Source organism: Squalius cephalus (assembly GCF_949319135.1).
Source record: "Squalius cephalus genome assembly, chromosome: 6".
Classification (NCBI taxonomy): domain Eukaryota; kingdom Metazoa; phylum Chordata; class Actinopteri; order Cypriniformes; family Leuciscidae; genus Squalius; species Squalius cephalus.
Genome location: NC_137127.1, coordinates 6782769 through 6800212, shown reverse-complemented (window position 1 = coordinate 6800212; position 17444 = coordinate 6782769). Strand labels below are relative to the sequence as shown.

Genomic DNA, 17444 nt, shown 5'->3' with positions numbered 1-17444 from the left:
ATGACTGATTTTTTTTCTAGATGGTTCAGTGAGGGAGGAAACCGACAACGACCCGATCCAGAGTGACGAGGCAGAGGCTGAAGTATCGCCCACCAAATCACCCACCACTCCCAAAAACGTCAAATGCAAAAACTCCTCAGGTAGAAGACACTCTGTCCTAGACTTCCCTGCCATGTTGTTATCGCTCACTGACATGAAAACCAGAGCACCTGCATCTCACGCTGACAAGCCACCTGCACCCTTCACACCGGCCAAATGTTGCATTTATCAATGGCTCAAAATAGCAGACTAGCTGTTTTGAAAAGGAGTGTTTAATTCAATGGTTCACTAACATTAGATTTTTCTTTTAAAGGTTTGCGCTGCTTGATTTAGCTATGTGTAAAAACTTCAAGGTCCTTAGCATTTTTGTATTCTGTTCCTGTTTCGATTTTGTTCACACATGTCGTCGTTCATGTTTTAAAGTATGTGTATCTGTAAAGATCTGAAGTGATTCTTAGGACAGAGATGGAAGACACGATTCAAGCAAAATCTCATTAATTCTGTAGGTTTAAAAAAAAAAAAAAGAAAAAAAAAAGCTCAGGGAAACGCCAAAGGAGGCGTGAGTAGGTGTTTGGGAAACTTGTGCCATAGCAACCATTAGCGTGTTTTCTCTCTGCCACCCCGGTGCGGTCGATGCACTGCAACAACGCCGACTCCTTGCTTTAAAACTAACTTAAATAGGGGTTCAAAGGTCAACAATGATCCCATTGTTTTATATGTGTGACGCAGTATTTCCTTTCCGTCAAGCTTTGTGGCAGTAGAAGAAAGCATGTTTTGGTTCTCCTTAGGTATTCTTTTCTAAGCCTTTGCTGAAAACAACTAGTTTTCTTTAAAACGCTGCTTTTGTTATTCTCTGAGATTGTATTTGAGACATTCATCTTAGTGAAATGATGAGGTATTTTTAGTCTCAACCATCTTGAGAACCAGAGCCCAGCCTATTGTCTTGATGAAGACGCAGTCTGTGATTTCGCGTTTTGCGTCGCCACCTGCTGGATGCTTAGATGCACTACATCATTGCAGCATCATGCTCCAAAAATACTTTTTTTATGATAACATGATGCATTAGCCTGTGGAAAGTGCTTGCAAGTACAAAACTAACAGTATGGAGATAAGTGCTTATTGTGGTCTTGCTGGCAGTCGCAGACAAACTGGATAGTGGGTTTTGTTTAACGGTCGTTGGGCGTAGTAGATGTTTGTGACATTTTCATATGTCATCATCAAGGGCTTATCCATTGTGGAGATAATGTCACTGCCTCCATTATTTCTGCATGAGTCCATCTTGTCTTATTTTACACCTGCTGTATCCTTAAAGGGAAAGCACTCTGAAACACAGTAACCCCACGTCTACTTAATATTTGTTTGGACCTTTTAGTCTTTGGCTACGGACAGATGATGCTTTATGTCTACAAGTCTTAAGAACACTGCATTGATATTCTTCAGACACTTCAGCTCAAATCTCTTTGAGATTACAGATTCAAACTTCTAGAAGTGCTGTTTACTTTATTTTTTATTTAAAATATTTAATAAAAAAAATTAAATTTGAAAATGCTCCTTATAAAATGCATAGTTCTGATTGAATGAGCCACATTCAAATGTGTAAAATGACAGTTAATAATATTGCCACATTACTTTGCAAACATAAACAGCATAACACTAGAGTAATGATTTATATTACTAGTTGGAAGAATATCAATAGTATTCAGTGGTGGACAAGTAAAACACTTACTATATCTAAGTATTTTTCAAGTATACTTTATCAGAGTATGTTTATTTTGGAAAACTTGTACTTTTATTTCACTACATTCCAAAGCATAATATCATACATTTTATTCCACTACATTTCATAAAAACATGCCGTTCCTAGTTATTTTGAACTGAAGGAATCATTGATTGAATGTTCAGAAAAATGGAACTGACCATTTTAATATTTGCATGCTGAACTGTGATTAGTCCGCTTTCTAACATCTTTTTGCTTATTAAATTGTGATTGGTGTTTTACATTATTAATCCTTTAGCTATTCATAGCCGCTTATACACTGCAAAGACGGTGTTGTATTCTACTTTAATTCTCAAACACTGCTGACAGAAAACTAGACCCATGCTGAGCATCATGACAATAACATTAATTTACCCAGAACCTACAGTAAACTCACCTACAGCTAAAACACTATTGTTGTGCTGCCTTACAAGCGCCTGTATTTTTTTACATGCAGATCTAGTTCCAGTCTTACCACTTGAAGTATGCAAACATTTATTTGTTTAAAACTCTGAACTGGTATTGAGTTACTGACTAATTCTATTTTTATCTGAAATTAAATTAACATGGAATTTAAGAAAGCTTGTTTCTACCATGGAATGGTTTATAGTATATATCTTGCAAGTCTGACTATAACTCTAGAATTGCGAGATCTAAAATGCAAAGTTCTGTTATGAAACTCTAGATGGCGCAGAGTGATAGGTCCTTTAACTCAGTCTGCTTGCAATCACATAATTCTCTATAGGGCACATCTGATTGGTTCCTGCTGTATCAGTAGCCAATGAGCTCGCTGCTTAACCTTCAAATACTTGGTTAGCATTTGCTGTAGCTGTCGCAGCGCACTTTCAGAAACCCTCCACCTTCCCCAGCTCCACCTGTATAGATCTGCTACGGGTAATTCATAGGGGTGTAACGATACCCTCACGATTCGATACATATCACAATACTGAACTCACGATACGATATTATTGCGATACACCAAGACATATGATAAAAGGTTAACAAAAAATTGACTGTTTATTAAACTGATAAATTTGATATTACATTGTGTGTATAAATGAATATTCTTGGACTTGGTGCTGGAAACCCAAAGCACAGGACAATAGAGACACTAGAATAAAAATATTCATGATTCTGAAGCTGAAAATACAGAGTTATTTTAGACGAATATGTTTCTCTGTCACTGACTAGATACATTTAAAATAATGGCAACTTTTTTACACAGATATTGCATTATTATACATTATATTCAACATTATATATAATATTTTAATGTAGTACTGACACTAAAACTCTGAAAACTTTAAATTTTTCTCACATAGTACATTTTTTTTTTGGGTGACCTATTCACGATACATATTGTTGCATTTTTGTATTGCGATATATTGTGACACGATATATTGTTACACCCCTAGTAATTCATGTACGCTATATTGTACAACAGCATAGCAGATCTATTCCACCAAGACTCAACATATCAAGATTGTCATATCCATTACCATGCCAAACACTCCAAGAGTTGTCATGACAGAACTGGGAATTCCAAGAAAAAAGTCAGAATTGTGTGATATAAGAAATCACAATTACCTTTTTAATTTTTTATTCTTAGCAGAAAAAAGATTCCATAGCAATCAACCTCCAGTCCAAACATGCATTTAACAATCGTGTGTGCTACTTGTCTTTCTCTCTGGGCAGAATTCTCTCTGTTCTCGTACAATAATGGCATGGTGATGTCGTCCTGCCGGGAGCTGGATAACAACCGTAGCGCCTTGTCTGCCGCTTCTGCCTTCGCCATCGCCACAGCTGGTGCCAACGAGGGCACGCCGACCAAGGAGAAGTACCGGCGCATGTCTCTGGCAAGCACAGGTAGGGTTCACCAGTCTGTTTCAATCTCTCATAGGTTGTGGATATTTGTTGCCTGGCAGAAAAGAGATCAATGTGAATTTTGATTGGTTATCAGGGTTCCCCACGGATCAGAGGAACGGAGATAAGGAGTTTGTGATACGTCGAGCAGCAACTAACAGAGTTCTCAATGTCCTCAGGCACTGGGTGTCCAAACACTCGCAGGTGAGATTGAGTACACATTATAATAACATACAAAAATTAGCAGTGACCAAATAGAAACAAAAAAAAGGAATTTTTATGTAGTTTCTGCAGTTATTTTGATGTGCTGAATTATGTGGAATAGATTTAAACATGACAGTATTTTAAAGGAGGTCATATGATGCTTTTTTAATGTTTTTTAGTCTGATACATTTAGTGTGTAATGTGTCTGTTTGTGCTTGTATACGATCTGTAAAGTTACAGAGCTCAGTCTCCCACAAAGGAGGATTTATTCTATCTAACAGAGAACACTGATCCAGACCTGCCTAAAACACCTCGATCGAAGCCCAGATGTTACTTTATCAAACGTCTGTGTCACATTGTGAAATATTAGCATAATGCCCGGCCAAAGGCATATGCAAAGACTTCAGTGAATTGTAGTGTTGTCGTCATGTCGTAGAGACGCAAAACCACTTAGTTTAGCCTTCTGAAAACGGATGAAATTAGGAATTAGCTGTATGGATTTATTTATAAAGCTGTTCTTGAGCAGTACAACCCAGAAGTTTGCTTGTTTACAGTGAACAGCTTTCTAAACCTGGAAATGTACAACACAGGCTATATCCAAAGCCTACTTACCACTGTGAAACGTTCTGCTCAAGTCATGCATGCAAAGTTGGTTCTGATCGATCGGCTTGATCATATGCATTTTCAGAATCCAACTCTGATACTGATATGGTAAAACCAGCACGTTTCAGAGACTGAGAATAGAGGAGCATGTTTTTGAACATTAAATCATGTTAACCTATTCTATTACAGCTTATAAACAAAATAATGAACTTTTAAAATAGCATCATATGACCCCTTTAAAGCATGGTCAAATATAAACAGCATTTAAAAAATAATAGTATTGAAAGAACTTTCTACAAAGTTCTGTGTGCCTTGCATTTGTGTGTGCAGGACTTTGAATCCAACACTGAGCTGAAAATGAAGGTGATTAGTTTCCTGGAGGAGGTGATGCATGATCCTGAACTTCTGACCCAGGAAAGGAAAGCTGCAGCCAACATCATACGGTGAGTCTGCTCAGTGCCTACACCCTGACAGATGCAGTGCTCACAGGTTAATACAGATTTTTTTTTTTAAATCCTTTTTATGAGTGTGTGTTTTGTGTGCCACTTCTGTTATCTGATCAGCTTTTGTGCATGCAAGTCACTCAGTGGTTTTGCTTGTAAATCATAATTTTTCTTTCTCTGACAGGACATTGACACAGGAGGATCCTGGTGACAATCAGATCTGTCTGGAGGAGGTGCTGCAGATGGTGAGTTGGGTGATTCTGAGTCATCCTTCAACATTAACATATTTAACATTAATGCCTTTCACTGCTAAAACAAGCAGAACTTTATTGTTTCAACATAACATATTTAAATTACTGTTCAAAGGTTTGGGGTCGGTAAGATCTTTTAACGTTTTTTTAAAGTACTGTATCTTATGCTCACCAAGGCTGCGTAAAATATTATAAAATGTGTTTCCTATTTAAAAATATGATTTATTTAAGTGATGGCAAAGCTGAATTTTCTGCATCATAATTCCAGTCTTCAGTGTCACCTTCAGAAATCATTCTAATATGCTGAGTTGCTGCTCATGTAACATTTTTCTTATCGTTATCAATGTTGAAAATTAATAATAATTTTGTGGAAACTTATATTTTTTCCATGATTCTTTGACGAATATAAAGTAAAGAAGAAAAAAAACAGGATTTATTTGAAACAGAAATCTTTTGTAACATTATAAAAATATTTACGGTCACTTTTGATCAATTTAATGCATCCTTGCTGAATAAAAGTATTATTATTTATTTATTTTTTAAAATCTTAATAACTCCAGACTTTTGAATGGTAGTGTATATCCAGAACACCACTTGTTATTACAGTGGTTTTGGTTTAGAATGTTTCACCATTTACAAAGTTGTATAAACAGCTGAAATTCATTATTCAACTTTTAATTCATTGTTATTTATCTAATTGTTATGTTATGTAGGCGGAAGGAGGAAAGTCAGAGCCTTTCGAGAATCATTCAGCTCTGGAGATCGCAGAACAGCTCACCCTGCTGGACCACCTTGTTTTTAAAGTCATACCATATGAGTGAGTGTGATTTATGTTTCAATTTATTTGTTATTTAGGGAACTACAGAGATAAAGTATAGTTCACTCAAAAATGAATGTCATTAATGTTGCTAGTCCAAACCTGTTTGCTGTTATTTCATGGACACATACACTTCAAATAATCTTCACAGTTCACACAGCTCTTACAATATGATTTGCACCCTATATATCTCTTCTGAAGTCATACGATAGATTCTCAATTCTGCAGACAGCTTTGACATGAATGACATTAGGGTGAGTGAATAATTTTTAATTTTGAGTGAACTATGCATTTAACAAGAAAAGCTTAGTTACATTGTTTGATTTGTTTTTACATAATACTTAAAGTGGCTATATGTAGAATTCAGAAACCCTTGTTATTAGTGTCACCGGTGACCGTTAAGTGAACTGCAGCCAGCTACTCATTGTGTACACTTGTGATCACACTTGTGCACACTCGTAACAAGAGACGTGATTTAAATACTCGTTATTTGCTTAGAAGTAAAAAGAAGTTGAAAATACCTTTGCAGTGATATACTGTTAATGAACATCCAGATGCAGTCCATGCTGCTGAGAGTGGCGTTTAGATGAATTTGTATTGCGTGCTTTCCTCTCAGTAACAATAAGCACACAACACAAATCTTTGAGAAAACCGCAGTTAAGAAGCATCTGATCATAGCGATGTGGATTTGTTTGCACCAGTTCTGCGATTTACTGGCATTAAAGTTAAACTGTTATGATAGTATGATTCTAAAGTATATTTGAGACTATATGGTTCTGGCTATGTATGTGAGACTATAATTTGAATGAATCCCTTTTCTTTGCATGACACATTGACGTCACAGTACAGAATAGCTCTTTCGGCATTATCCTGAACACTGGATAAGCATTTACTTCATGTGTCATTGAACAGAAGAGAGGGTCTCGGGAGCGCGCGTAACTGTCACATCCTTTGGATTTTCCTGGTGAAACCGGCCCAAATCCTTCACATAAAAATCAGTCTACAGGCTTTCATAGACAACCTAGGAAGTCGCTGAAGGTCTCGCTTTTTAAGATTCGTTACAAGCTGTTAACTCATTGCTCACTCATACATGAAAATTCTTACATATAGCTCCTTTAAATATTTGTGAAGAAATGTGAATAATCCCGTAAGCTATCAAACATAGTGTTTTTCCTCACAAATGTGTTTATTATCATACAGGGAGTTTTTTGGTCAAGGATGGATGAAGAATGACAAAAATGAGAAAACACCTTACATCATGAAAACGACAAAACACTTCAATGATGTAAGTGTTCGATGTGAAAACATCTGGTTCTAGATAAGTGTAAATGTTCAGTTCTTGCAATGTATTTGTTGATGCACTGTCCCAAATGAAGCATAATGTGCACAATGCTGATATATCTCTGTCTCTTTTAAAGATCAGTAACCTGATTGCCACAGAGATCCTGCGCTGTGAGGATGTGAATGTACGGGTAGCAGTGATAGAGAAGTGGGTGGCAGTAGCTGATATCTGCCGCTGTCTCCATAACTACAATGCTGTGCTGGAAATCACCTCATCCCTCAATCGCAGCTCCATCTTCCGTCTGAAGAAAACTTGGCTCAAAGTTTCGAAACAGGTGGGGAAAACCCTCATCAAAATAAAAGTAATGATTATGGCGTTTGTTATTGAACAAAGAATGTGAGAACATGAATCATGTCAGCTGGTTTGAAAGGACAAGTAGGGCCTTTTTAAGACTGTTAAACTATTCAGACAATTAAAGGTGCAGTAAGCGATTTCTGAGAAACACTGTTGATATTTGAAATCAACCCAAACAAACACACCCCTCCCTTCATTGCTCCGCCTCCAAAAATAAAGCAAAGATGACGAACGAACGACAAGGAGGTGCAAAAAATGAACATGCAGTACACAAGTAAATACAAGCAAGAGTTGGATGTTGGTCGCCAGCAGCACATCAGCCCCAGACAAACAATGACACTCAGTCCTGTTTCTATAGCTAACATTACAACAACAGCATGTCTTGGTTCTGTGAATCATAGCAAAACCAATGTTACTCACGTTTGGAGCAGAAACAACCTAAGGTCCGTTTTCAGGCCTTCCCGATTAGGTCTTTCCAGCGCTGGCAAGCTTTTCTAAGGTACGCTAAGCAATTTTGGAGTGGCTAGGAATAGCAAGCTAGCTTTGCAAGCGTTAGATCCCACCCTCCCTTCAGATTGCTCTCCAAAGCCACGCCTCCTTCAAAACACATGAACTCGCAGGTCGTGCATAGCCAGAGCAGATTCAGCATAGCGTCATAAGAGATGACGTAAATTACCTCATGTCGCACAGCACACAATGAACGTAAACAACTTACAGAGCTCCGGGTGGAGCGTCACCGGTTACGTCTCTAAATTACGGTTACGACATGGCGTGAACGCAGCATTAACTCGTTGTTTTGGTTCAGGAGGAACTGAAAAAGGCGGCTGTTGTTTGTTTTTGGCGCTCGGTGGCTGTCTGTCTACAACTCTGGTTAGCCTTACAGAACGCGCTGATGATGTATGATGTCTGCTCGAGCAGGTGCGCGGAAGTATGGAAATACATATCTTGACAGGCATTGTATCATTGCATTTGGACCGATTGGATGAACATTTTTTGGTCCTGAGACTTCCATAGACTTGAATTGCTTGATAGCAATCAATAATAGAAGTGGTCTAAATATAAAAAAATGTTCATATGTTGTCTAGAGATTCAACCAGAATATCAAAAAGTGTTTATGGAAAAAATTGCCTACTCTACATTTAACGTGGGTACTAAAGCTCTTGCCTGATCATAACCCTTCTTTTTTCATGATATTCCTCTGAGCTTTTCTCTTTTGTAATGTCTCTCAGCCATCTCTCTTTCTACAGTCTTTCTTCAAATCTCCCTCTTGCTCACTCTCTCTCCTCCCCCATCATGAGTGGACACGCCCCCTGCTGCTGATTGGCCACAAGTGTGTTGTGCTGCTCGGTCTGATCCACTTTCAACAGCGTTTCTCAGAAATCACTTACTGCACCTTTAAGCAGTATTTGCATGACATCCTGTTGTTGATTTGATATTAACTGACTAGACTGATAACATTTAACACCCTGTTTTGTTTAAATCATTAGACCAAAACAGTCATTGACAAGCTGCAGAAGTTGGTCTCATCTGAAGGAAGGTTCAAGAACCTCAGAGAGGCCTTAAAAAAGTAAGTTTTTTGTTGCTGTAATTGAACTCAGATATGTGTATTTGAGGAGGTCTATGAGATATAGTGATTATTTTTATTTATTTATTCATTTTTTTATTTTGCTATTGGCTTTGGTTATGGTAATATGAAATGGCAATGAAACATGATGGCATGGCTAATATTTTTTTCTAATGTTTCTGCTAGTTGTGACCCTCCCTGTGTGCCATATTTGGGAATGTACCTCACTGACTTGGCCTTTATTGAGGAAGGGACCCCCAACTACACAGAGGACCACCTGGTCAATTTTTCCAAGATGAGAATGGTAAGTTTTTAGATGTGTTTCTTTAATGCATGTGGAAAAGAGTCATAGTCATTTTGTTATCATATTTTTTCATTTTACAGATCTCCCACATCATCCGAGAAATCAGGCAGTTTCAGCAAACGGCATACAAGATTGATTACCAGCCAAAGGTATTGAACTAATGTTGGTTTGTACTGGTAAAATATTAGGTTTCATGATAAACATGCACTAGTACGAGTACAGTTAGTGGTTAGGTTTGAGTGTGTATTGTTTGTTTTGTACATCATTGTAGTGTCGCTGTTGGGCAGAAACCTCGTATCTCCAAAAATGCTACTTTTCTGAAAATGTGAAAAACCCTATGTTTTTTTTAATAATTTAGTGCTTTAGAAGTGCTTTGCACAGGCTATTTAAGACAGTATCGGCTATGATTTGACGACAAATGTTAGATTAAGACACTCTTCTCCACTCCCTAAACACATAAAACATTTGCCTTTATATATAGTGCTTCTTAAGTAATAAAAACGCTTTACTTATTCAAACCAACAGTTCTTTATTTACCCTTGCATTGCAAACAAGCAGAGATGATCCAAAATGCATGCGGCACTTCATTCTCGATAGAGGCAGGGTGGAGCTATGAGGTTTTACCGACAGCTTGAGGATCCAATGAAGTTACGAGGTTTATACAAGCTCTTTTTAATACTTTTTAATGGTTAGATATTTGCAAAACAGACAGACACAATGCAGGAACACATCACGGTATCTCTACAAAGCCATTTAATCACAGAATCTATTTGTACTTCTAACCTTCACTAACATACCCATTTACTGAAAAACTACTGAAAAACCTGTAGGTATTTTAGCGTATTGCATTTACGAGAATATATTCTCTTTTCTCTAGGAAACTTGAATCGAGATTTGAGCTGTTTTCACAGTGTAGTTTGCATTGAAGCATCACATTCAATATGAAACTGATACTGCGTTTGTCTTCCAGGCAGTGCTGTATTTACTGGACCAAAGCTTGGTAATGGATGAAGAAGGCCTGTATGAAGCCTCTCTCAGAATTGAGCCTAAAGTGCCCAACTGAGAAAGGCTCTGCTTAACGTCTACAAAATGTACAGACACCACGCTCTCTACAGTATACATCCATGTGTTCTGTTATGTACTGTAACATGATTATTACTCCTGGGTGTGTTCCTTGTTTTTAGTTGTAACCAAATGTTGCCTAATTGTTTCAGATCTTTCACGAGGACTTACCTGTTGATTTCAGCCTTTGTTCTTTAGGGAATCATATTTTATCCCCATCCAAATTATTTAACTGTACTTACAACAGGATTTAATTCAATTCTATTTCAAGGTGTGGTTGTTTCTTTAATTGATCAGGCTCATCCACATCACCGTAATGAAACATGAAAAGCCGGCAGGAGCATTTTGAGATTTTAATAGATGCATGTAACTATTTTACGGTATATGCATACCATGTAGCAATGTGGAAAGCAGATATATTCCTGTATACAACCAAGCGTATAGAAACACTTATACTGTTATACCATTATAATCCAAGGCACACGTCACTGTACTTAGATGAACTCAACTCCAGCATTTTTACATTAATTGGTTGCGATAATTAACGTCCATCCCCTGATTTCACAATGCCTAAACTGCCATGATATTTTTTGAACAGTTTTGGCATGACTTAATAAAGCAGACAGTGTATAGCTTGGTAATTATAATACATTAAAAGACAGTATATGTCTCCTATCAGGCAAAAAGAATTTATATCTGTTCTTGCATGAAGAATTTGTTCATTTTGCAGCTATTTATTTATTTATTATTATTTCCTCAGCCCAAAATTAGACTATTTCTTCACAAAAAGAAGCAAGGACTATTAGATCAGCATTACATTTTTGAAACTAGTCGTTTAGTGATTGTTTACCCATGTAATGTTTTCGTTGCTCACAGCCGCATTTTGGGAAAAAAGGGTATTCTGGGTTTCAACACTATCCTTCTACACCAGATTATCCAGCTATTGTACATTTACAGACAATCTATGTTCTTCTTGCTGTTCCAGTGATTGTGGAACGTGACTGAATATCACTTTGTAAAATGCATTGTCGTTTAAGAGTATGATCAAAAGTGAATGACCTTCCCGCTTGCAGCATACAAAGGGTATTTTTGTAGTCCTAGAATAAAGACGTAGGGTTCTGCATCCTTACCTAAAAAAGAAAGAAAAAAAAAAACAGACCGTAGAAACATTTTTGTACAAACATTGTCAACTCGCCACACAGAAAAGTATTCTGTATATTTTGTACATGCAGCCCTATGTATTTCTTAACATGTACTAGTTTAAAGCACACCTCTTTAAAGCGTTGTATCCTATGCTTACACACTCAATGCTATATGATTTGTGATTTTTGAAACCATGATCTAGAGGTAGAGGACTTTAAAGTGTTTTGCATATACTGTAATCCTGTCTATAATCATTCTCTTAGCAGGAATATAGTAATGTAGTGCTTATTCTGTGAATATTTGTATGTATTTTTACTATGTACAGTCTGGAAACACACTAATCGCTCATGTGGCAGGCATGCAACACTGTATCAGCCAGAAACTTTAAAAAGGATATATATATATATATATATATATATATATATATATATATATATATATATATATATATATATACTGTATACACATCTATGTGCACATACTCTTATAAATTATATATAAACATACAAACAAACATTTTGCTGTTAGCAATACCCAGTGGTATGAGAATTATCTTTCAACCCTTAAGTTTATTTCCACGGCTCGGGAAATATTTCCAGTTTTGTACAAAAAAGAGAAATGAACAGAAAAGAAAGAAAAATAAACTGTATGTTTCCTGATTACCTCTTGCTAATAAATCTATTCTATCTCAGGGGGATATTGCTTCCTTGTATGTGGTTTTTGTCATGCACACTTTATTTTGCTCTCTGAAAAATTGGGTTATAAGCAGTGTTGGCGAAAGTTACTTTTGAAAGTAATGCATTACAATATTCCGTTATTCCCTGAAAAAGTAACTAAATGTGTTACTTTTTGATGGAAAGTAATGCATTACTTTTTCTCATCTGGTCTGGGCTTGCTTGCTTTGTTTTTTTAATAACAAAAATATATAGCCTATATTTTTGGCAAATGTAAAGGCTCTTTTACTCTAAAAGTGAAATGAAAAAGTCTAAGACTGAAGGAAACCTAAACAAACCTTTCAGCTGCGCTGCCATTCTGGATTGCAGAAGAATAATCCCCAACACTGGTCATAGGTGTATTCTTATGTATAATATAATACTGGCCACATTTACTTTAAAACGGCAGTGTTTCCATATTATGCTGCAATATAAACACATCCATTAAGTATTAATGATTTATAATGTAGTATACTGTAAGACTATTCATAAATAGTTTAAATGTGGACGATTTATGTTCCTATTAGCCTATGTAGTAACAGGACAGAGATTTGTATGACAAAACTTGCCATAAATCATTTTTATGATCATTTTCATGTAAACATTTAGAGTCATTGGTAACACTTTAGTTTAGGATCCAGTTCTCACTATTATCTATTGCTTATTAGCATGCATGTTGCTTTTGGATATTTATTAGTACTTATAAAGCACATATTAATGCCTTATTCTGCATGACCATATTCTACTTACCTTAATCCCACCCAATACCTAAACTTAACAACTACCTTACTAACTATTATTAAGCAGTAATTAGGAGTTCGTTGAGGCAAAAGTCGTAGTATAGGCTAATAGTTAGTTAATAGTGAGAATAGGACCCTAATCTAAAGTGTGACCGAGTCGTTTTCAGGAAACTGTCTGAAAAACTTAGCTGAAAGCATTTATAGTAGGCTAATATTAGGCTGTCTGGTAGTAACTCACTTGCGTGACACTGGTCATGTGATGCAGCGACTGAGGGAGCGACCCGCTCCATGTAGCCTAGCTACAATAAAACAGCTTTGTGCACTTGATTAAACTGATATATTTAAAAAAAAAAATGCTGTTAATTTCTTTGTGTAAAACGTTTAATTAGCAAAAGAATATTGAGTGCACCTTTAACCCGAAGCCCTCCCTCGTGTAGGAGGAGTCATGTGATGAGAATGTGATACATAAGCTAACTATTCAAATGCTTGTGTTATGAGTTGCTCGCAGGGGTGAAGATGAACAGGTTGATTTTGTTGGTTCTGTTTGCGGTTCTCTATCAGGTACACACAGTGCCTTTGCACACTGAGGAAGGTAAGATATCAAACCAGCTTTTGACTTTGAGCTTTTTTTTCTAACTTGCGCCGCTGCGTCGTACTTTCGCTTTTGACTATTTGTCAGATACACAACACGTTTATGACCACTAAGACTTTTTAAGTATAGAACAGACTATAGTTAAAGTGATATAGGCATATATATAATATAGCAATTGAAATAGTAGTGGATTAAAATACAAATGGTGAAGGGGAAAAAAGTATTGACCTGTTGTGTGCAGCACCAAAATAAAAATATAATTATTTGTTGCAGATGAGTTTCTTTTCAAATCATGGCTGTCTCAGGTAAGAATCAATTGTTTTGTAATTGTTTGTTCATGTCGCCTCACAAGGAAATGTAAGGCGGCACTAAATGAAGGAAGTGGAAGAGGGAGAAAAGTAACCCCTTTTATTCTTTTTAATTTCGCAGTATAATAAAAAATATGAGATAAATGAATATTACCAGCGGCTGCAGATATTCTTGGAAAACAAGAAGAAGATTGAGCAACATAATGCTGGAAACCACAAGTTTTCAAGTATGACTTACAGAATGTTATGAAAACTTTCATGTTTAGGTTATGAAAACACATTAAAATCACATATTATTTCTCTGCACTTTACAGTGGGACTGAACCAGTTTTCAGACATGACCTTTGCTGAATTTAAGAAGTCCTATCTCCTGACAGAGCCTCAGGTATATTATTTTTTAACCGCCTCTCGTGATCAATGAGGAAATAGGAAAGTACCACAATTCATGAACATTTTTACAACCTGACAGAACTGCTCAGCCACTAGAGGGAATCATCTGAGCAGTAATGGTCCTTATCCTGATATGATTGACTGGAGAAACAAAGGACACTATGTAACGGATGTCAAGAATCAGGTATCTTGCTTGTCTTGCCCTAATAATCCTCTAAAACTATAATATTGGTGGTTCTTAATCAGTGACACTGTTTCAGGGACCTTGCGGAAGCTGCTGGACTTTCTCCACCACAGGCTGTCTAGAGTCCGTCACTGCTATTGCCACAGGGAAACTCCTACAACTAGTATGTAAATGTTGATTTTAATTTATCATTAGATTAGTAGTAATGTATTATTACTTTATTTAGTACCAACATGCAATAATTACTGCAATAATACCACTGTAATATACACTACCAGTCTAAAGTTTGAAATATGTTTTTGAAAGAAGTCTCACCAATGCTGCATTTGCATTTATTTGATCAAAAATACAGTAAAAAACAGTAATATTGTGAAATATTATTGCAATTTTTTTCCGTTTTAACATATTTTAAAATGTATTTTATTTCTGTGATGGAAATCATTACTCCAGTCTTCAGTGTCACATGATCCTTCAGAAATCATTCTAATATGATGATTTGCTGCTCAATAAATATTTGTATTATTATTATCAATGTTAAAAACAGTTTTTGATGCTTAATATTTTCATGGAAACCGTGAAACACTACCATTCAAAAGTGATTTAAAAAAAAGAAACAAAAATGAAAACTTTTCTTTAGCAAGGATGCATTAAATTGATCAAAAAATGACAGTAAAGACATTTATAATGTTACAAAAGATTTCTGTTTCAAATGCATGCTGTTCTTTTTAACTTTCTATTCATTTCTATTCTATCATGGTTTCCACAAAATGATTATTATTATGCAGCAAAACTGTTTTCAACATTAATAATAATAAGAACTATTATTAATTACTGATCATCGATAATAATTGATAATAACTGAGCATATTAGAATGATTTCTGAAGGATCATGTGACACTGAAGACTAGAGTAATTCAGCTTGGCCATCACAGGAATAAATTCCATTTTAAATAGAAAACCGTTCTTTTAAATTATAATCATATTTGACAGTATTACTATTATTTTTTAACCAAATAAATGCACCCGTGAGCATAAAAGGCTTATGTCAAAAACATTTGACCAGAAGTGTAATACATCAGGTTATTAACCTCTTTGTGCACTGTTTTAAAGGCAGAGCAGCAGCTTGTCGATTGTGCAGGCGCTTTCAACAATCATGGCTGCAACGGGTGAGTTAAATAAAAGCATCTTATTTCAAAAGCCAGGTTTTATTTGATGGTTCTCGGAGTTAAATCTCGACTGTATAATTGTGTAAACAACATTTTACTCCTGTCACATGCTTTTTAGTGGCCTCCCAAGTCAAGCCTTTGAGTACATCATGTACAACAAAGGTCTCATGACAGAAGAAGATTACCCCTACAAGGCTAAGGTGAGTACTTTACTCTTTTACCTATTGTTTTAACTTATAAAGACGTGATATTTCCTCTTACTTGCTTGTAGGACGGTGAATGTAGATTCAAACCACAGCTGGCTGCTGCTTTTGTGAAGGATGTTGTAAACATCACAAAGGTAAGTCATGGTCCATATGCAAATATTAATTAAGTTGCACATCTTTGCTCTAACTGCAAATTTCTGTTTTTAGTACGATGAAATGGGAATGGTGGATGCTGTGGCCAGGTTGAACCCTGTCAGCTTTGCATATGAGGTGACAAATGATTTCATGCACTACAAAGATGGAATATATTCCAGGTAGGGACGAAATATATGCCTTTGCTGTCTAACATTATAAAAGAAAACGCTACTTAAAATAAAAATATTTTTAATTATAATAAATTAGTGCTGTCAAATTAATTAATCGTGACTGATCTCATGCAACAGAAAAGTTTGTAATTATTCATAATGTGTGTGTATATATACACACACAAATTTTTATGTTAAATGCGATTAATCACAGTTTATCGATCTGACAGCACTATCATAAATATAATTTTATACTGTATTTATTTGTGACAGTTCATGGCAATTTCTGTAATATGCTATGACTATTTTACAGCAATGTGTGTCACAACACTACTGACATGGTGAACCATGCAGTGCTTGCTGTGGGTTATGCTCTGGAGGACGAAACTCCGTACTGGATAGTGAAGAACTCCTGGGGAACCAGCTGGGGAATTAACGGGTCTGTTTGCAGGACTTTATCAAATAAAGGAGATTTCCTTAAATGTTATGCTACTGTAAGGTTGAAAAATAAAATTGAGATTATAAATGAACACTTGAGCAAGTTGTCCTCCCATAAATTTGTCTATTTTTTTCCCCCCATACAGATATTTCTACATTGAGAGGGGAAAGAACATGTGTGGACTTGCTGCGTGCTCATCCTATCCTTTACCTTTGGTGTAAATAACTGAAAATTATATACTTTTACCATTAAAAGGGAGATGTGTTATTACATTTTACTCTCACACAAAATCATTTTATACACAATGGACAACATCTTCATTGATGAGACATAATAGTCTGTATCAGCTGTCAGTAAATCAGTTGAATACTTGAATACTATATATTCACATTCATTTAAAACATTAACTGACACTCACGCGATTAATATGCTCATTGATTTGTTTAATTTGTTAAAATCAAGATTTTATAATGCTCATGTTAGCAACCAAAATTATTGTACTGAAATAAATATTTTCTCAGGGATTTGTGTGTGTGTTTATAGATTTCTTATCAGCATAATGGTGTTCATCTATTGACTAAAACTTAAAAAGATTCAAACAAATAAAAGTTTTAAAATGCATGAGACTCTGCCACTCCGAGTACTGCCACCCTCTTGTATTAAAATTTTAGTTAATTAAAATGACTTTAATGAATGTTTTCTGATAACCGAAGGTT

General features: G+C 35.9%; 2 protein-coding genes across 2 annotated transcripts in view; both read left to right on the top strand.

Moving 5' to 3' along the window:
• Positions 1-11674, top strand: part of rasgrf1 (Ras protein specific guanine nucleotide releasing factor 1) — a 42886-nt gene extending 31212 nt beyond the window's left edge. Inside the window, exons 16-27 of the mRNA XM_079873536.1 lie at positions 21-140; positions 3491-3661; positions 3756-3862; positions 4796-4908; positions 5093-5153; positions 5873-5976; positions 7177-7261; positions 7395-7592; positions 9100-9179; positions 9363-9480; positions 9561-9629; positions 10451-11674. Of these exons, the coding sequence (XP_079729662.1) occupies positions 21-140; positions 3491-3661; positions 3756-3862; positions 4796-4908; positions 5093-5153; positions 5873-5976; positions 7177-7261; positions 7395-7592; positions 9100-9179; positions 9363-9480; positions 9561-9629; positions 10451-10543 (1319 nt within the window). The 3' untranslated portion in view covers positions 10544-11674. The remainder of the gene's footprint in view (positions 1-20; positions 141-3490; positions 3662-3755; positions 3863-4795; positions 4909-5092; positions 5154-5872; positions 5977-7176; positions 7262-7394; positions 7593-9099; positions 9180-9362; positions 9481-9560; positions 9630-10450) is intronic.
• Positions 11675-13396: 1722 nt separating this feature from the next.
• On the top strand, positions 13397-17252 carry ctsh (cathepsin H). The gene is made up of 12 exons (XM_079873537.1): positions 13397-13730; positions 14004-14035; positions 14160-14265; positions 14353-14423; positions 14508-14612; positions 14689-14775; positions 15723-15778; positions 15897-15978; positions 16050-16118; positions 16192-16298; positions 16603-16728; positions 16874-17252. Exons 1-12 carry the CDS (start codon positions 13655-13657, stop codon positions 16947-16949), a joined length of 993 nt encoding a protein of 330 aa, XP_079729663.1. The 5' UTR covers positions 13397-13654; the 3' UTR covers positions 16950-17252.
• The last annotated feature ends 192 nt before the right edge of the window (positions 17253-17444 follow it).